Raw genomic sequence first — 21,917 nt, forward strand, 5'->3', positions numbered from 1 at the left:
GGGGATTGCCCACATTATTGAGTATGTAAGTCACTTTGGATAAAAGCGTCTAACAAGTAACATGTCATGTAATGTAATGCACATCATTACGGCCGTTAAACAAAGGTAATGCCCCTCCACCTGGCTCCAGTCTCTGCCATGGTATCTCATTGTTTGAGACATCTTATTGTTTCAATATGGTCAGGTTGGTTTGATTTCCTAGATCCTGCAACAGGAACATCTGTTCTCAGTACAAACATCCGTCGGCGCACCCTGCTCAGGGCCCATTTTCTCCTGCACTGTTGCCATTTTGCCTCTGATGTTTCCTCTCCTGAGGTGAGTAATTATGTGGGTGTTGTGGAGGCGGTGGTCGTGATCTCCTGAGGTTGGGCATTTCTAGCTAATTTCCTAAAACACTTTAGATCCTCCTCCTCTTTTCTCTCCTCTCTTATCCAACCCCTCCTCCTATCCTCCCTTCACATACTTCTCGTTTCTAGGTCAGGATCTCTGTTGACATGTATCTTTATTGAAGCCATCATCTGACCCCCCGTGCATTGCGGTTTTTACCAGGAGCCATCACTGCACCCTGAACCTCTGGACACCTTCCATTCCAAGCTTCTTCTGAAGGACTATTACTCACCAGCAGCTCATTTTCTCCATTCAGGCGTGTGATTATTGTGATCGTAGTGAGGGAATGTGTGATGAGTGCAGTTTAGGGAAAGTGTTTCCTGAAGTTTACCTAACCCCTTTATTAGTGGCAAGACCTCAGAAAACCACCTCCAGATGTTTGAGAGGACAATCTGACCGATTATTTACAACACGGCCAGTGAACATCGCCCTCTTCACACGGACGCTTACTCTTTGCTCCTTTGGCAATGCCCGAGTTAATGCTTAATCTAAGTACAGAGTCGTAATTGCTAAGGCCAAGCCCAGTTCACGGGAAGGAGGTTACTTGGTTGTGAACAGATCACTGCAGACCAGAGGCACTCAAGCTGAGGGACTCATCGGACTCATCTCTTCCTGACAAGCACCTTCAGGACAGACCACCATGTCTAAGAGCTCCTCGGTCACCAAGGCTTTCGCCGCCGCCTTCGTCGTCCTGACGGTCTCCGCCATAGCAGGCATTGTCACCATGGTCATTTTGTACAAAACCCAGATCGCTACAATGAATCCCACGCCCCGGCCGACTTTCCCTTCCACCACCACGGGTCTACCGCCCGTCATGCGGCTTCCGAAGAACCTCGTCCCGGAGAGATACAAGGTCTTCCTCTGGCCTCGCTTCTACAGCCAGATCATCGAGGAGGTCAATGTCACCAGCGCCAACCAGACGTGGCACTTCTCTGGAAACACCACCGTTTACTTTCATTGTGTCCAGGGCACAAGCTCCATCTACCTCCACAGCCAGTTCCTGGATGTGTATGGTCCAGTGGTGGCGAGCACAGACACAGATGAAGGGATCCGTGTTACCAGAATGGAAAACCACCAAGACCAAACTAACTTCCTGGAGATCGAGTTGGATTATGCTTTGAAGAAGGGGGGGAACTACAGTTTGTTTCTGGCTTTCAGAGGAGAAGTATCAGAGTGGCTCTATGGGATGTATGTTAGCACATATAAAGAAGGTATCCCAGCTCATGAAGACGATACAGATACAGACAGGTGGGTACAAAGAGTTTAAAGCTTTTGAGTGTATGTGTGAAGAATTAGTGATAATGGCTTAAGAAAACATCCTGCCAAGTTTTAGCAAGGAAACCGTTATTCACCAAATGTTAAAATTCCCTTTATGTTTTACTTTGTGACTTCAAGATTCACACATATATGGAAATGGATTAGGGCCACATGTAAAAAGAGTTATTAATTTTTTGTTCTGAGATGTAAAAATTCCGAGAAGGAAAATCTGAATTCTGAGAGAAAACTTTTCTTTCTTAGAATTTTGAGAAATTCAGATTTGAACTAAATGGAGCCCTAATCCTCAGTTCTATTGCTACGGTTTCACAGAAACTGAAAGAACATATGTTCAGCATTAAGCCTTTTTATCTGACACCCACTAAAGTTCTGTGTTGTAAATTCCCCTTCCTTCCGATTTAGTTATTAGACCGAATTTGTTAGTCTGTGACCTTTTGTCTGTCATTTTCTTTTACTTAGTTACCCTGTAATCATGAACTCATTGCTTATTGATGAATTCATAATTTTTTATTTTCTAATTACTCGACACTGAAACATAATTTGTTCTGACATTACTTACAGTAGCTCCTCGAGCCATCTGCTATATTCAACACATGTAGAAACATTGAGACATTAAAGAGGTTAAAGAATTATTTTGCTTTTATTTTGGAGGTTTTCTTTAACGTTGGCCGGTTAAAACATTCTCAACTGAAGTAGTGAGAGCATACTAATATCATCACTCCATTGTTTACTGTTCTGTCGGAAAGATAAAATAATATACACTAATCTTATAAAAAGATAAAATAAGAAAGTAAATCCAAAGTAAGAACAAATGTATATAGTTGTCGGCTGCAATATGTTAAGTATATATGCAATATAATATGTAAAACAATACGTAAGTACAGTAAAGTATAGTACAGAAGAGGATTAGGGCCGCATGTGGAACGTTATTGAGATCTGACCAAAAGTTCTGAGAAAAAGTCTGAATTCTCAGAACTTTTTTTTTTTAAACTTTTGGTCAGATCGTCAAAAATGTTTCACATGAGACTCTAATCCTCTTTCACAGTATAGTAAGACCTTGACTTTCATGATAATATTTATAATACAATTTTAAAAAAAACAGAATGAAACACTGCTCACAATCTATCTAATCATTCAAATCAAAGTGACGCTCCTCATTAATGTTCCTATCTTTTTGTGAACAATTCAAAGTTAGATTTTTCAGATTGGAGTCAGTAAATCTGAGTACATCTAGATGTTGAGGATGTACTGAGGTCTTTTGCTAAAGGGAAAATAACAATATTTTGTGTCAGCTATTAATCTGAATCTATAAAATAAAAAATAACTAAGGCTGTTAAATACATGTAATGGAGTGAGAAGTTCATTATGGCTTCTAAAATGTAGAGGAGTAGAAGTAACAAGTAGAATAAAATAAAAATACTCAGGTGAAGTAAAAGTACCCCAAACTTGTACTTAAGTACAATACTAGAGTATGTGTTCTTAGGTACATTCCAGATATACAGTAGATGTGGTTTCAAACAGACGGAATGAACTGATGTATTTTTGATAAAGCTGTTTCCTGTCTACTTTCTGTAACTGATTCATTTATCATGAATAATGTGCTAATAGTGTATGGTGACACACACACACACACACACACGCACGCACACACACACACACACACACACACACACACACACACACGTCCCTTTATTTATATTGTTCTCTCTAAGGAAATAGGATACCCCAACTCACTTTTGTCTTCATCTTGCTATTATACTTAAAATTAGAAACCAAATAATAGGTACTGGGCACTCGGATGTTGCTCAGTTGCCAGTGTCATATTTCACCCTTCAAAGTTTTAAGACCACCTCAATGTGCTGCTACAATGCACTATCACTTGACAATCTCCACTCACCACTAGAGATATTGAATTTGGCATTGGCTGATATGTGTTAGTAGTTATTCTCTAACTTATACTTTTGTCATGGTTTGTGCCAAACTTACAATCTACCTGTTACAAACGTAGAGGACACACAATGACGCTGTATCCACCAGTATTTAAAATATGCAAATCTGATGGAGTCAATGCTTTTAAACGTACTAATTCAACGGAATCTATTATGGGTTTTTATGATATCCAAATTGTATCCTCATTATCTGTATCCAGTGTTCCCGCAGTGTTTCCCTGACAATACACTTTCTTTCTCTGTAATTATAGAGCCCTTATTGCCACCCAAATGGAACCAACATCTGCCAGGAGAGTGTTCCCTTGTTTCGATGAGCCAGATTTTAAGGCAGAGTTCGAGGTGACAATAATCCACAGGAGAATCACGACGGCTCTAGCAAATGGCATAAATACAGGTAAAAACACAAGCAGTCACAATGCAAAAACATAATATAGTACATCATTTCTCTTCAAAATGATCCAATATATCGTCCTAATACTGGTCTTCTTTGTTTCTACTCTCTCAGATGGCGCCAATATTATAGACGACGATTGGAAAGCCACAGCTTTTCAGCCAACACCGTTGATGTCAACCTACCTGTTTGCCTTCACGGTTTCAGAGTTTACACCAACCCGCTCCTCAAATCACCGTGTGGAAATCAATGTATGTGTACTGTAGACGTAGGATGAATTATATGTCTTTACTCTCGGTATGGAGTTGATGTTTGCTTCTATCACTTTCAGATCAGGTTTTGGATATATGATGGGAATTATGTTCATTCAAATAACTATAGGTACTGACTACAGTCTAACCATAGGTACTGAATAGAGTCAAAATGTTATGGCATGTTTTCAATGTCATATCAAAATAATATTCGGAACCATGAAACCAAACCGTATCCAATAACTGAATAATTTTCAGGTTTAATAACTCAGTTTTTTGCACGTCACACCCACACTTTTGGGATTATTTCAAATTATAAATATGTAAAAGTACAAAACCAAAATATGTATCTTGCGTGCTTTATGTTTTCCCATACAGACATACGCTCGTCCTGAGGCCACTGCAGCAGGACACGCTAAATATGCAGCGGATATCACGGGAAGGATTCTCGACTACTTTGAGGGCCGTTTTGAAATTAACTACCCACAGAGAAAGCTAGGTAAGTCTTTGTCTACACAGGAAGAACATGTAGACTATATCCTACTTCTTTATCATTTGATATTAGTATACAGTACAGGCTACTCATTTTGACTTGTTTGCTATAGGGTTCACTAGCAAGGCCCGTACCCCAACATTTTGTCATTTAAAGATTTAATGAAGGAGGGTTAGGGTTAGAATGAATGGATGGATGTAGGGGTGGGGAGGGGGCTTGAAGGGGACAAATGTTGTTTGTGAGGCTAGTTTGGGGGGACATACTGAAGTCAGGGCAGTGGGAGACTCTTGGTGGGGGTTCTGTCTCTGGGAATTTCAGTTTGAGCCGATTATGGGCCCCAAGACAGTACCTAGAATGACACATTTGGAAAAGTATGCATATATAGTATTGGATAGATGTAGGAAGGGGTGAGGGGAGGGTGGGATGAAGGGGTCGATTGGTGTGAGGGATGTAGGGATGAAGGAAGTAATAGTGCAATGTGTGAAGGGATGTGGATTAGGATAAGGGTGTGGGGGATGAAGGGATGAAGGGATGTGGGTAAGAATGAAGGGTTGAGGGGAGGAAGGGATGAAGAGTTCAATGTTTGAAGGAATGAAGGGATGTGGGTAAGGATGAAGGGTTGAGGGGAGTAAGGGATGAAGGGATGAAGAGTTCAATGTTTGAAGGAATGAAGGGATGTGGGTTAGGATGAGGGGTGTGGGGGATGAAGGGGTCAATGTGTGAAAGGGGGAAGAAATGTGGTATAGGATGAAGGGATGAGAGGAGTAAGGGATGAAAGGAGGAAGAGGTCAACAGGTAGAAGGATGAAGGAATAGGGCTAAGAATCGGTTGGAAGATCATGGGAAAGCTGTCAAAGATCCTCAGCCTCAGTTCCACCCTCCGTCACTCGTTAGGCGATCATCATCATCCAACAACATCCAAACTTTTATTCTCAAGAAAAAAATGCAAAGAAAACCATTAGACCCAACCAGAAAGACGGAAAACAAAATGATCAAGTAACTACTGGCTCAATGTATTTCAGGGGACAGAGAGTGCCTTTTATAGATAGGGGCTCAGTCTTTTAACAGATCATGCTGATTTATTTCTTAATTCTTTGTAAATTACTTATGTTTGTTGTAGATACTTTTTTGTTTTGGAAAGAATGTTGGTATCTAGTGTAAAAAATTCTGATAAAAAAAAAAAGTTTACGCAATATATTCTGGCTCATGTGGGCACAGCCAGTAAGGAACCACAAGCAGAACAAGTCAATATAATCGTTATAGCACACAATGAGGAATGTATTGCTTCAAACCACTACATTTACCACCAACACTGATTGCACATTCTCCTAAAACGATCAATTCAAACTTCCTCAATGTTTTTATCACCTCCAGAGAGGCTCTCTTTTTCTGAGGAAAACTCACTGGATACTTTCAGATAGTGTAACACACTACTGGCAAATGTATGTATCATCTCATTACTTGTCCATATTTCTGTGACTCCTACAGATCAGATTGCACTGCCAGACTCAATTTCCCGCGGAATGGAAAACTTGGGGCTGATCACGTACCGGGAGGGGGCGCTGCTCTATGAGGAGGGGGTGTCCTCTCTGCTTGACAAGGAACACATCGCTGCACTCATTGCACATGAACTGGCACACCAGGTTAGAGGAAACTACTCTTCACCCACTTTTGTCAATAATTAAATGTCAAAAGGAGAAATGCCCAAAATGACATTAACATTGCTTTTTTTTGTCGACAGTGGTTTGGGAATCTGGTGACGATGAAATGGTGGAATGATATTTGGCTGAACGAGGGCTTTGCCAACTACATGACATTATATGCAGTGGACGCTGTTGAGCCTGACTTTAAATTAGTAAGTTCAGACCAAACCTTCACCTCTTTATCATGAGGGTCATGGTAATTGAAAAAGAAAGCTTGATGCAATAAGGCAAGACAAACACATCTCCATCTCTTCATGTTGTAATGCAGCATGTCTCTTCTTGTTTCCCCAGAAAGATGTAAATATCCTGAACAACCTCCACTATGCGTTTGAGGCGGACGCTCTGGCCTCCTCTCGTCCCCTCAGCACTTCTCAGGGAGATGTGCAGACCACTTCTCAGATCCTGGAGATGTTTGATATTATAACCTACTATAAGGTAGAGACAGCACATTTCAATGAATACATCCTGCATGAAGAAGCATGGCGAAGGATTTTATAAATACCAAGGTCCAAAATCAAGCTCATGGGGGGGCATAATACTTAAGATTTCTCAGATGTAGTTAAGTGCTTTTTAAGATGCTGTATTTGGAGTGGTAAACATCAAATTACGTTTTTATATCAAATCAGTGGGCAGGAGCTTAAATTATCTTTGAATGAGCAATGCATGAGATTCAGGCTGAATAATGTGGACATTCAGAAGAGGCTGACATGATCACAGTATTTCTGAAAATGAATGTTGGCAATTTTAAAATAAAATAAAAGTAAAGAAAATGTATGAATACACTTTTTAGGCAATTATCTCACAACTTTTATTATATACATCACCGAAAACATTCCGAGGACCGAACCTCTGTGACGTCAATGTGGGTGCGTCCTATTAGGAAGTGTAATGCATTCACTTGAGAAAACAATACCTCAAAAAAAGATCTCACATAATTTAATTAGATCAAACATGTCCGTTTAGTTGAATCAAGTTTCATTATGATTCATTACTATACAGATGCTTTTGTCATGAGTTTGTTGAATTTGCGCTGAACCCCAGGACTTTGCATCTGTTCAGACGTACATTACACTGCTTTGCTACTGTGCAGTGTTTCACCAGAATCATAGGAAATTATATAAAATGCTTTGTGGGCATGAGGCATTTTAAATGCCTTCAGGCTGGCTACAGTGATCCAAGAGCCAATCAGGCAACTGCTAAAAATACAGAATCCCCAGGGAAAAAACAGGGAAGATGTATATTTGTTTTTCTCAAGTGAGCAGTCGCCTCAGTATGTTCATGTAACATGTATTTGATGTTCACTCTGTAGGGGGCAGCTGTGCTGGTAATGCTGGCAGACCTCGTGGATCAGCCCGTTTTCGACAAAGCAATCAGAGTAAGCAATTACATTTAATCTCATTCAGTTGGGCTGAAATACAGCTGTCTTTATAATTGCCTCTGCGGACTGTGCGACTAAAAGTACTTTTTGACACCCTATTTAACATCAAACCACGAGGAGGCTGATGAGATTGTTAGACTAACAGATCAGTGTCCTACAATGTTGTTTTTATTGAGAAGATGCATCCTTTTGGTAATACCAAAGTGTGTCCTATTACATGGCTTACAACATGGGTGGGAGAGCTAATATCACAGTTTTCAAATGTGATGCCTTAAAAATGGGGGACTGAAATTATAAAAACTTCAAAATCACATTGACTCCTTGTGGTGTTGATATTGGGTCAAACTGTCTCTTTGTACTCGTTAATGAGCAAAAGAACATGCTTGATTTTGTGCAATACTTTGGTTTTTCTTATTATGGAAAAGGGATAAGGTACGATTAGCACAGTACAGAGAAGATCCAAAGCAGCTGTAAAGCAGCTGTAAGAGCAATGGTGGCTAACTAGCACTAGCATGTTCCAGGTTTTTTAACTGACACTGTTTATTTGAGTTTGGTGTCGTGAAGTCAGTTAGCTTAGGTTATTTGGACAAACTGTTCTGTTGCTCTAAAGTCTAACATTCCAACATCTGGTTTTGGTTGTTGTTGGCGATTTGGCAAATGAAAATAATACTTTTTAAACGTAACTGTAACTGTAACTTCTATCTGGATCTCTCTGTTTTTCTGTTTTAGAGGTACCTCTCAGACTGGCAGTATAAAAACACAGACCAGAATATCCTCTGGGAATACATACAAAAGGTAAAGTGTTGGATTAAATCAGGTATTTCCACATGCAAATGTTTGGTAAATAATCATTGATGAGTCTATTTTATTCATATAATAAATGTTGCAGGCAGATGACGAGAGTACAGGCGAAAGGAATATTGCCGAGGTGATGAACAGCTGGACTAAACAAATCGGCTACCCTGTTATCACCATCAACACTACCAGTGGAGAAGCCTTCCAGAAGCACTTCCTGTTCAATAACTCAGCAGTATCTAGGTATGCGCCAAATGTGTACCCGTTTAGGTCAAAGCTCTTATAATACTCATAACATTACAGTTCATTTCAAAATTCTTATCAAAATAAATGAATATTGATCAGTTAATATTTTCAATCAAATAAATGAACATCTTAAGCATTAATTCTTTAGAGTGTGTGGGAGAGAAACTCCCTCTGTAGGGAACATAGGGATTTTAGCCTTTGCAGACATGCACAAACTTTTTTTTACATCAATGAAATAAATAACTCTTTTTAGGTCAAAATAATGTCATATAACATATTCCTAATATGGATTAGATATATTGGATTTCTGTCAACACCAGTGCAAAGGAATCCCGCTAGTTTAGATGGTGTTATCATTCGTTTGCTTGTTTACTTGAATCTTGCAAACTCTTGGTGGAAAATGTGAATAAATGTGGTCAGTGCCCATTTGGACAAAAATTGAGAAAATATTTTACATTTACTATCTTTCAAATGCCAAAGTTCATGAATTTGTGACTTCACTCAAAAATGTCTTACTCCCTCTCAGAAGAATTGTCACCAAATATTCAAACTCGGGTGTGTGGCTGTTTTGGTTGGCAAAATACAGTTATTTTTTTAGCAATCACTTTTGTCTGCCATGCCTGCATGAAATCACTGCAACAGACTGTATTATATATTTGGCCATGTAGAGCGTTCTAACAATGTGTTCAATAACACTGCCTGCTGAGGTGAGCAATAATTAAACCTGACACATTCTTACATTGCATTGGCCATACTCAGAACAGCTCTGGACTCATGCATGTTGGAAGTGCAGAGAACTGGTTATTGTACAGGAGATTTGATTTCATGCACCCTTTACAGGTCATCTTAAAAAGCTTCTTTCTAAGTTGCCTTTCAATTCTTCATTGCTAGACACTGAAGAACCCTTTCCTCGACTATGAGCATCCTAATTGTTTTTGTCTTTTGTTTTCTGTCCATTTAGTCTTTCGTGGCACGTCCCGATCAGAGCCATGAGATATACAACTCTGTTTCGTCTAATCTGGTTGAAACCCGGCGAGTCAGGTAACAGGATGTAAAACACAGAGCCTTTCTCCTGAAACCCAATTTTTAACAGCTTTGTTTGCATTTTGGACAAACAACCATTACATTAGATCTTTTGTATTTCATCAGGCCCAGAAAATATAAAATAACATTTAAATATAAATAATTATTTGGACCTTTAGACATCTTAAGGCATCTATGTGATGGACCTTGATTGGGTAAAATCCAGTAAAAGTTTGATGAGACTGAGAAAGATGACCTTATACACAAGATAACTTTTCATATAGTTTTTAATGTGTATTCATACTGTTCCATTGATCTTTTATGTTATTGCTTTTTGAACAGCAATGAAAGACGAATTTGTTGCTACTAAAGGAGAGTGGATTCTGGCAAACGTCAACTGTACTGGATACTACAGAGTCAATTACAACCCAGAGAACTGGGATCGCCTCATCACTCAGTTGCAGAAAGACCCACGTGTGAGTACTGAGCCAAACCATGAGGTCCAGCACTCTGGGACATTCATGAATAACATGAATAACAACATATCTGAAGCTTGGGGATTTTTTGCGAGCAACGCGACCAACAACCAATCACATGAATCTCCCGCCCCCGACATACAAAGCAAAAAAGCCAGAAGTAAACTGGATATAAACTCCCCAAACAGGCGAAAACCTACCACTGTCTCTGCCACCTCCCTCCATGCCTGGCTCCTCCGGTTTATATCCCGGTAGGTAAATAGGGACTGGTCTTAAAGCACCAGGTGATTCCCTACCGCTATAATTCATTTCTCCTCCATTTTTTGGAATATGACGAAATGAACTGCGGTATGTCTCTCCCAGCATACACGCGGTTTGATTGGCTAGCGCTTGTACTGTCAGATTTGCATACACGGGATTTGATTGGCTGACGCTTCCACCTCAGCTTCAAAAGTTGAACATTGCTCAACTTTGAATCCTGAGATGCCTGGAGATCTCCGCTCTGCTTCCCACAATGCAGTTCGGCGAAAAGTGAGGCAAAGTGACGTCACCCCATTCAAAGTGAATGGGCAGAAGCGGTGGAAGATTTTTTTAACGCTGCTGTGTGGACGGGCCGTGAGGCATCAATACAATCAATATGAATCATCCTCTGGGGAACATGAATGTCTGGATGAACTGACTGACTTTAGCTTAGCGGTGGTGACGTGAAGTCATGGGATGTGATGTAGGTCATTTGGAGCCCCACATTTGCTTTTTACTTCTGGCGATTGCATTTAAGCTTCAAATGTCACAAACTGGTGTAAATAGTTGGACATTAACCTGCAAAACAAAACGTGTACGTTTCCAAAACTTGTGTGCCACTGGGGAAATCATTGCTTTTTGTAAAGCGATGCACCATCACTGTACCACTCTATTGGTAAGCATCTTTAGACAGAACTCCTAATACAGGAGCATAGCTTACATTTAAAGAAATTAAGGCTTTATATCAAACTTTTAAAATAGTAAAAAGTTATTGTTTCCTGATCTAATGCAGAGTTTTCGCATTTATAGTAATATCATTGATTTCAGATGTCTACATACTTGGGGTCTTTATAAACTAAAAATGTAACTGCCCCTAATGTTGCTCTTCTTCCAGCGGATCCCACTGATGAACAGAGGGCAGCTTGTTGACGATGCATTTAACTTGGCAAGGTAATAACTTTCAGATAAACCACACTGCTACAAATCCAAGTGTGTTCTGATCAAACCTGTTTTTAAATAAGGGCAAGCTAATGTCTGCCTCTTCCTACAAATGTTATCTCTGTTTTCCTCAGGGCCAAACTTGTCAACGTGACTCTGGCGCTAAATTTAACGCGCTTCATTCGGAATGAGACGGAGCTAATACCCTGGGCAGCAACCATCAGCAACCTCGGGTACTTTGTCCGCATGTTCGATCGATCTGAGGTGTATGGACCAATGCAGGCATGTACTATTAAAACATTATTTTAACTTGTAATAATCCAAATTAACAATTCTTTCTAACATCACCAAATGAATTGACTAGTATTACATGAAGAAGCTGGATTTAACAGACTAGATGTGATTTGTGTCAATGTCCTTCCCTCATCAGGACATAAAGAGATGAGTCATAAAAGTGTTGTGTGTGTTCCTGTAACTCTGCTGTAAATGTGTCTCTTCCTGTAGATGTACCTCCGTAATCAGGTTAAAGGCCTTTACAATTCTTTCAGCAGCTACACAGACAATTCCACAGTCCCAACTGATCACTCCTCACAGTAAGGAAAGATGAGTTTTTATGGCGTCATATAACACTATCACATGTTTCGGATAAAGACTCAAATGACTTGATTGGATGGTTCTTTGGTATCATCATTTTAAATATCTTTGTATGTGTGAAACTTCAGCACATTAGCAAAGACCAACCTACCAAGATACAGTGTTTTATATATATTGTATTTTTTGATTAGGACTTATTCATCAGAATCAGAAATCAGTATCAGAAACAGCATTATTGCCTTAAGTAGGTATGGTGCGTGCATAAACACAGTCAAAGAAAATACATTGTCAGAAAAACAACCAACAAATAATGTATATACATATACCTAACAACTACGTACAGTATAATATGACAAAATACTCATCAAAAAACAAATATATATATGCAGTACTGGTATGAAAAGTGTAAAGCCGTGAAGATATTAAAAGATCATCATCATTTAACACCTACTGATAATTTATAAATATTCAGCTAATCTCCGAAATGTGCTTGTAATTAAACGTAATAATATTCCTTAATAAATGACATATCAAGCTGAATGAATTCAAATGCATTTTTCATCAAAGCTCTATTAATACATATTTTATTTTAAAAATCGCATCTCTATCTTCTTCGAAACACTTATTACATTACATTTATCATCATGTATTACATCTACACTTCTAATATAGAAATTGTGCTTTATTCCAAGGCAAATCCAGATAAAGGCCATAGATGTGGCATGTTCCAACGAACTCCCAGAATGCATTGAGATGGCTCAACATATGTATGCCGACTTGATGAAAATCAACAGCACCAACAAGTACGGACAATATGGCATAAGTATCTTTAACATCACATTTATTGTCTATCTGCCATAGTCCTATAGTGAACCCGGAATGATTGAGTGACCCAACGTTCTATGAAATAAATGTTTAAAACAGGTCCCCGACACATAGTGCTGCCGGATGCTAACTTGCATGTTGGGCAATTTGCACAATTAGCATCAGTTGCAATAATTAGCATATGGTGACTATAGTTAAAAACTGGCTTGGCCAATTTGGGCTATTTTGAATGTTGAATCCATTTCTGAATTTTTCAGGATCAAAAATGGCAGTTTTTACCAGAAACGTGCCATATTTGTACTCTATTACTATTTTACTGGTGGGCTGATTTTTATGAATTTTGGGTTGATTGTAAAGTTTTAGGGGACCCATTTTTTAGCTATTGTCTGCATAGGCTAATTAACGCTAATGAATGCAATTTATGCTAATTCTGTAAATTGCCCAAATGGGGACCCATACTATACATGATATATCATGAAACTTTGGGGTACTCAACATCACAGGTTCACACTGCTGGCAACTAGACTTTTATACTTCATACCTTCTGAAATGATGCTACACTGGAGGACTGTTGGTTCTAAGGGTCTCACTGTAACAGCTGTCATCCTGTTCTGTTGCTTTACACTCCAGCAATGATTTAAGAAAGGTAGGTGTCGTTATGATCCCTTTTTCGTGTTTATTGTTGGTGCCTGCTGTTACCCGTCTGCATTGTGGTTTTTATCTTTAAAGTTGCTCTGGGCTGGACATGCACTCTAAGCTTAAATCATATACTTTGGCGACCATGGCAATCCTTTTCCAACTTATTGAAAAAGGGTTTGCCAAAACAAAACTCCTGTACCTTCACACTAGCTTTCTTTGTGTTTTGGAAACCAGCTGCAACTTTTAAGTAGAGACATTGCCTTTTCAATAAATGTGTATTCTTTGTGTGCTCATTACATACACACACTGAAAAAACTGAAACGTTGACTTTACATTAGGTTCAACGTAATATTATTTCTTTCAACGAACCTACAACTGTAATGTGAAATTTGTTGACATAATACATTTAATTAAAGTCAACTTTTCAGTTTTTCAGTGGTGGAAAGTAACTAAGTATATTTACTCTAGTGTTGTACTGAAGTACTTTTTTGAAATAGTTTTACTTTACTTGAGTATTTCCCTTTAAGGCGAGACACTACAGGTGAATAGGGTAATTATTTTTAACTTAAAGATATCAGCTAGAAATTTCTCCAGTTAATTACTTACATTAAGACAATTGTTTTTTGTATTACAAGTTTTCTGAAATAGCATGTTTAAATATGCAAATGAGCCATAATCTCATTAAATATGCGCTTATTTTAATACATTTCAGGAACACAATTCTGAACATTGGATAAAGCCAGGTTCAAAATTCTTGTTTCATTTTGTAGTCATATTAGAATCTAAAGTTTTTACAAAAGGGATTTTGGATATCTCTTTTTCAGCCCTAAAATATCAATTTTCGCCATGTTTTTAGGTATAAAATGTTATATAATTCAGGCTATGAATGATATATGAACACACCCTTCTGTAAAAGCCTTCAGAATATTGATAGGAATATAACTGGAAGGTTTGGTGTATGTACGTGCTACTGAAGTGGACATTTCTCACTCAGAATAGGAGAAAAAACTCATTTGAAAACGACCTTTAAAGATTGCTGTGTGGCGCTACCTAAACCCTCCTGTTCTTTGGATGATAGCTTGCGCATCGACGCACTCCGTGAAGGTATTTCATGTTCGGGGTCATTTGTTTTTTTGTCTAACATTGCTTTGTGCAAGTGACAATTGTTGTCGTCTTCCCTGTGAACGTTTTTTTCGCTGATCTTTTGCCATTTTGAGATTTAAATTTCCAGCGGAAAGCTAAGCCAGGAAGTGTTTTAGCACACCACGTGACGCATCTGAACGAATCACGTTGTCAGAAATTGACACCAGCCAATGAGATTTCGTTTTTTGGTTTAAGACCCCTTTGTACTTCCACGATTGGTTGCTGACACAAAGAAAATGACCATATTTGGATCCGATGAGATTGTGCAGTAGACGGAGCTTTCGAACGATACCTCCGATTTTTATGGTGCAAACAACGGTCGCGGTACTTTATGTTAAGTTAGAATGCTAACTTTTGGTGAATTTAGGAGAAATCTACAGACGCAAATAGACAAACTATAGTAAAAATAAACATCTAAATGTGTATTTTTTACGTTTTCCTTCCAAAAGCCTGAAAGAAAACATGTTATTGAATCAAAATAGCACAAAATCTCAATATTGACCAGTGCATGAAAAACGATGTTTTTGCCTGCCGTGTCTCGCCTTGATCCTACTTTATACTTCTACTCCACTACATTTAAGAGATTTCAAATAATAACCAAATAATATAATACTGGGAAAATATCCATTCTGCATAATGACTCATTTTACCTTTGATACTTTTTGTACATTTAGCTTAGAATTCTTGTGTCATTCGGAAATGGATCATGTTCATTATGCATAATGAGTACTTTTACTTTTTGTACTTTAAGTACATTTTGTCTTGATGCTAATACTTTCGTACTTTTACTTAAGTACAATTTTGAAATCAATAGTGGAGTATTTTGAGACCATTGTATTTGTACTTTTACTTAAAGGTGGGGCAGGTAATTTTGGAGAAACCAGCTCGAGTGCGCTAGAATTTGAAAATACGCAACCGGAAAAAATCTGCCACTTCCTTACAGAGCCCCTCCTCCAACACACACGAACGCGCACATGACCAATGAGGGCACAAGATCAATTTGTGCACAGATGGAAGGCTGACAGGCAGGTAGGCCATCCAGTTATTTTAGCCGGGCCGGCTAAAATGATTGGTCGTGCTTTTTACAGTACTACGGCTTCCACAGATGAATTTTTTTTAATGGATTTTTTGTCAAAGCACTTAAGATATTCATTGCAATCGGGATGTTAAGAGCATTCCATGGAATATAACAAAAAGTGTATCTCGAGCCGGTTTCTCAAACGTACCTACCCCTGAGTAGGCCTACTACTTCCACCACTACATACATGTACATGCATGAAAGTGTGTTAATACATTTAGAGTGTGTGTGTGTGTGTGTGTGTGTGTGTGTGTGTGTGTGTGTGTGTGTGTGTGTGTGTGTGTGTGTGTGTGTGTGTGTGTGTGTGTGTGTGTGTGTGTGTGTGTGTGTGTGTGTGTGTGTGTGTGTGTGTGTGTGTGTGTGTGTGTGTGTGTGTGTGTGTGTGTGTGTGTGTGTGTGTGTGTGTGTGTGTGTGTGTGTGTGTGTGTGTGTGTGTGTTTCAGCATCAACCCTAACCTGCGGTCTGTAATCTACTGCCACGCTGTGGCTCATGGGGGGAAGGAGGAGTGGGAGTTTGCCTGGGACCTGTATCTTCGCTCCTCAGACGTCTCGGAGAAGGACCGGCTCCGGCGGGCTCTGTCCTGCACCAAGAAGATCTGGCTGCTCAGCAGGTGACCTTTTTACCTTTGTTTTGAAAAGTGGTGGGGACACTTCTTTCAGATAAAAATAAAACTGTATTGCGTGCAACCCTTTTTTTTTGTACACACTAGTTTCCCTACCATTTGTAGACACAGGGTTCACAGTGTCAGGCTACACACTGTTGTCATAGGAACCATTATATGTGTTGGGGAAAATATTTAGGAAGCCAATAATCTACGTCTTTCTTTAGGAGACTTGCACACCCCTGTTCTCCACGGCGACACACATACCTGCAAACATGTTGTGATAAGGTGTCATCTTTGTAAACCAAACCCTTGTAGGGGGGTCTGGGGAAGATGTTTTAATAAAGCAGTGACACTTATTACTTCAGGCAAACAAGCACATAGCACTTCTTGGGTCCCCAGAAATACACCGACCAAGTTTGTCCCCAGCATAAAGGACACCTATGCTTTTTTACCGTGCACATAATACCTTCTTTCAATATGGTAGACTTTGATAAGGTGAATCCCAAACACACAGTTGTTATTATGAAGTGAAGAGTTTGTCTGTGGCTTCCTTATCTTGCAGATACCTGGATTACACTTTGGACCCTGAGCTGATACGTATGATGGAGGTTGCTTCCTCTATAAGCTACGTCTCGAGGAATGTGGCCGGGCAGGCGCTGGCCTGGAACTTTATCAGAGCTCACTGGAACTATGTCAGATATGGGTAAGGTTATATTGCTTTATTTTTCTGAGTCATGAACAGTTTACAGATTGTGGCATTGGGTTTGACCAATATATACTTGATGGCTATGTTTAAATTTAGCCGTTTCTTATTCAGACAGATTTACAAGAAAATTACAAGTATTTGTGGTTAAACCCGAAAACATATGACAGGGTGGAGAAACAAACACAGCGTTGAGATTGTGAGAACTGGTAGCTCAGAAATTCTTCTTATGGTTTCTTTAAAGCTCAATCCAACTTTTTCATGGGGACAGAAATTGGACACACACATTTGTCCTAATTCTTCTGAAGTTGACTACAACAAACAGATCTGAAGTCCTGATGAATTCTCCTTCACATCTTTCCTTCACCCCGTGACGTTTCCCATTTAGGTTAGGACAAGTGGTTAGGAAAACAGACATGACCTGTGTCTATCCAGAGATGGGTCTAGGAAACTTTTAGCCTAACTTTGCTAGACTTGGCTCAGGTTGTGCTGTGGCATTACATCTTAGCAACATTGATTACAGAGCTACATGATGGATACCATGCAATGGTAATTGCAAGTATGCTGACAAACCTGTGTTTATAGAGCATCGATATGCAAAAATATCAGTTTTATGATGGTAGTTTCAAGGAAGAACCTCCACCACCTCATAGCTCTGACTCAGTGGTAGTTTAAAGAGCAGTATCAGCCCCACAACTCATCTATCAGTCTAACCCTAAACACAGTGTTGGCTTGCTCATGGGCTTATCCTCTCAGCTCTGTCTCATGACCTGCTCTCAGGCCATGAGCTGCCAGTTAAAGACGAGGTTGTTGTCGTCGGTGTTGTCTTTATGGACGTTCTGCTGGTGGGCTCCTCATCACAGAGGTCTCTGGACACTGAAGTGACAAGCGGTCGAGTCACTTGAATAAACAAGCAGTGCCATAAAAGAACAGAATATAATAAACAGTGGCTTATATAAATCTTCTTCAGATGTCATTAAGTACAAAGGTCTTGTTATTTAATCAGTGCTTATCATTATATCTCCTTCATAAAGTCCCCACTGTGTGTGCCGTTACCAGGAAGCGAAATAAATTGGTATCAAAGTTTATATAGACATAACAGACAGACAAGGTTTCATTTCATGAGCAAACAGGGACACCTCAGATGAGCTAAATCAAATGACCAGAATGGTCTTGGACTTCTTCATACTGTTTTACAATAAAAAAGTGTATTAGGCAGCTAAAGCCAATGCAGTCTCATACAACAGTCCTACAGTAAAGTCCACCTTCTTTGAGGCCATGATTCTTGCAGAAACTGTTTGAGATATGTGTTGACTTTTGGCCATTTTAGAGTCTGCATGGGGTTTGTGGTGTTGTTAAACTGCATTGCACTACATGGAAGATAATTGCTGATATTTTGTCCACCCTGTCTCTGCTTCCAGGAATCCAGCCAGGCTGATTGAGGAAGTGACCGGCAGGTTCTCCACCCAGTTCGAACTGGAAGAGGTAATTTATGGATGTCTAATTGTTATATGAAATTGATAATACTGTCATGCAATGCCATCAAGTGGGAACTCCTCTCTCCAGTCACGCACCGCTAACTGATTAATATCCAACAAATGAGTGGATACACCCTACAACATCAGATGTATCGTTGTCATCGTCAGTTAATGGATGACGGCAAGTTAGTTTATCAGTGAGCCAAAACCTCAGATCTCTTACAATGTCATTTATTCTCATTAAGATGATTTTTTTATCATTTTTCATTTAAGGTGAAGGCTGGTTATTTTTTATATTTTTCTTATTACCAAAATATTTCATGAAAAGTTGAAAACCACCACTAATAAGTATTTATACAGCCTGATATCTCTTCTTCTTCTGTTCCATAGAGCTCCATTGTTGTTAAATACATCAGTGAGCCACACTGTTGCACTGGTTTCATGTTCATCCTTCATTACCAGACACACTGTTCTTCACTTTTTGTCATCCCATTTTTTTTAAATCAAACTATATTCAACTTATTCTGCTTTGAATTAGGTCCAGTGTAAAGGATTTAGTGACGTCTAGTGGTGATGTTTCAGAATGCAACCAACTGAAAACCCATCCTTTACTAACAGCTCCCTTTCCAAGTGTGTAGAAAATCTAGAGCTGACAAAGGTAACGTGAAACAAAAAGAGGCCTTCTCTAGAGCCAGGGCTAATGTAGGAACATGGCCATGCAACAAGTTGAACTCCGTAAAACGGACTCGATCCTTATTTTGATACTAAAGGCTCATTCTAAGCTAACACAACAATCCCTATTTTTAGGTGATTATAGACCTATAAAAACGGTGTGTTTATGGTGATGAAGAAAAGTGTGCAACAGAGTTGCTCATTATTGAGTTTGGAACATAGAAAGATGAAATGTCAGATTTGGCCTTCTATGTGTACCTGGTTAACAAAGCAATTTGGTTGTACTTTTCATTGAATTATCGTCAAGCAAGATAAAACCATGGTGGTCAGACATGTTTTGCCTAAAATGGCCTGATTGCAGTAAATCTGAATTACGTTTAGCCTTTGAAAGCGTTAAAAAGTGATCTTTTCTCCCATGGCACATATACCGAAGTACATACCACTCTTTTCTTGTATTGTTTGAAACAAAGAGTCTACGATATATGACAGAAATAGAAAGAAGCTACATTTTGAATGAACACTGACCGGTTTTTCCAGCTGTAGCTAGCTGCTAGCTTTTAAGCTAACATTAGCTCTTGTTGAATGGTTTTACGCCTTTCACTGGGTCGTGTTCCAAGCATACAGTCATCAACCTACAGTTGGGTGATCCATGTAGTAAACATTTTAGAAGTTTGGAGGGCTTTTATTCGCAATCGTAGCGTAACAAAATAAAGAGTTAGACATGCTCCCTCCCATGCCTAGGTATGGTTTCTTAATAAGGTAAGCCCTTTAGTCTCTCAAGCAATTATTTGTTCATGACAATAACATATAAAATAACGCCAAACATTTTACTATGTGCTACCATTGCTAATTGGAGACTGTGGGTGTTTCTCAATGTCGAGGACGTTTCCTTGGTAGGACAAGTCCCTCCGAGTCAGGTCCTTCAGAAGCGAGGCAAGAATCCTTCCTAGCCTCGGAAAACGAAGAATTGTGGAACAGGCTAACAGGTGTGCAGGTGTGCGTCATATGCGAGGCCCCGCCTTAAATGGAGCGTGATTTCCGCCAAAGATTTGGAAATTGGTCCGTGCGCAAAGCATTGTGGGGATTTTAAGACCGCGGAGGATACACATGTGCAGCCTCGAAATTTCCACACAGTACGCCGGCCTCGGTAGAATTCCAAGTATCCTGGACATTGGAACAGTCCTTCGGCGGCACTCGATGACGTAGTATCCTTGAAATAGTGGCTCTGGAGCAGCTTTCCTCGACATTGAGAAACACCCCCTATCTTGTAAATATGACTTAGCTTCTATTTTGTTCAAATGTGGGTCTCATACCTACAAAAAAGTTATTAAGTTAGGCGTCCGTTTTTGTGAATGAAATGCGCTTCTTTGCAGTGACCTAACATTACTGTATCACCCGTGTGTGTGTGTGTGTGTGTGTGTGTGTGTGTGTGTGTGTGTGTGTGTGTGTGTGTGTGTGTGTGTGTGTGTGTGTGTGTGTGTGTGTGTGTGTGTGTGTGTGTGTGTGTGTGTGTGTGTGTGTGTGTGTGTGTGTGTGTGTGTTGTGTGTGTGTGTGTGTGTGTGTGTGTGTGTGTGTGTGTGTGTGTGTGTGTGTGTGTGTGTGTGTGTGTGTGTGTGTGTGTGTGTGTGTGTGTGTGTGTGTGTGTGTGTGTGTGTGTAGCTGGAGCGTTTTGCGAAGGATTATGATCTGGGTCCAGCTTCCAGTGCGGCGTACCAGGCCATTGAGCAAACCGCAGTCAACATCCAGTGGGTCAGCGAGAACAAAGATGTTATACTAGAGTGGTTTGAAAGAGAAACAGCTTAGTTGAATGTAAAAAAACAATAACTCTTAACGACCAGTGGTGCTAGCATTTTTACATGAGTTAGCTCACTTTCCTCTGCCAATAAATGCACTTCAGAAACAAGAACTGATCAAGACTTAATCAGGAAAAGAATCATCATTCGATTCCCCAGACTGAACAGTGACATCATAAGACTGAATCATAGCATAGAACCGACTCTGAAACAAATGTGACACCAAGTGAAGACACAGCAGTGTTTACAGTATGTATATATACATTATTTATATAGTATATTCAATGCTAACAGTCAAAGTAAGAAGATAATTACCCTACTGTTGGTCATTATTGCACATGATACTAAAGATGCTATATTGAAGTATAATTGTTTGAAAAGTTTAATGTTAGATTCAAAATGATCACATTTACTTTTGAAAATCATTTTTGTTGTTGCTCTTTATCACAGATGTTTTAAAATCTTTGTTAAATTTGAAAATGGATTGAAACTTCCAATAAGTATGTTATTCTCCAAAAAAGCATTGTTCCAACGTATTAGGAAAACAAACACTAGTTCATTGGAGCAGTTAAATGAACCAGCTTGTGAATAATGTACACAGCTAAAGGATAGAACTTCCTCCATTTGTTTACAGGAACACATGTATGTGTTTTATATATGTTGTAATCAAAGACAGCATTATTGTTGTATGTTGTTGAAATTGTGTTTTTTGATAATAAAACATTAAGTCATTTAATCCTGTACATGTATATTTTACAATAGCTATATTGACTCACTTTAATAACTATTGTAAGAAGATGACCATGATAATAACCAGCAATAAAATATTGTTTCAATAACT

General features: G+C 39.2%; 1 protein-coding gene across 1 annotated transcript; it reads left to right on the plus strand.

Moving 5' to 3' along the window:
- Nucleotides 1–963: 963 nt before the first annotated feature.
- Nucleotides 964–21,912, plus strand: anpepa (alanyl (membrane) aminopeptidase a). Its single transcript, XM_034141833.1, has 20 exons — nt 964–1,635; nt 3,863–4,005; nt 4,117–4,253; nt 4,632–4,752; nt 6,234–6,388; nt 6,487–6,600; nt 6,740–6,883; nt 7,758–7,823; nt 8,556–8,621; nt 8,716–8,864; nt 9,829–9,908; nt 10,233–10,366; nt 11,502–11,557; nt 11,680–11,827; nt 12,050–12,138; nt 12,832–12,942; nt 16,268–16,435; nt 16,992–17,132; nt 18,554–18,617; nt 20,943–21,912. The coding sequence occupies exons 1-20, from the start codon at nt 1,028–1,030 to the stop codon at nt 21,084–21,086; spliced, it is 2,838 nt and encodes a 945-aa protein (XP_033997724.1). The 5' UTR covers nt 964–1,027; the 3' UTR covers nt 21,087–21,912.
- The last annotated feature ends 5 nt before the right edge of the window (nt 21,913–21,917 follow it).

Source organism: Trematomus bernacchii, unplaced genomic scaffold (genome assembly GCF_902827165.1).
Source record: "Trematomus bernacchii unplaced genomic scaffold, fTreBer1.1, whole genome shotgun sequence".
In the NCBI taxonomy this organism is placed as follows: Eukaryota; Metazoa; Chordata; class Actinopteri; order Perciformes; family Nototheniidae; genus Trematomus; species Trematomus bernacchii.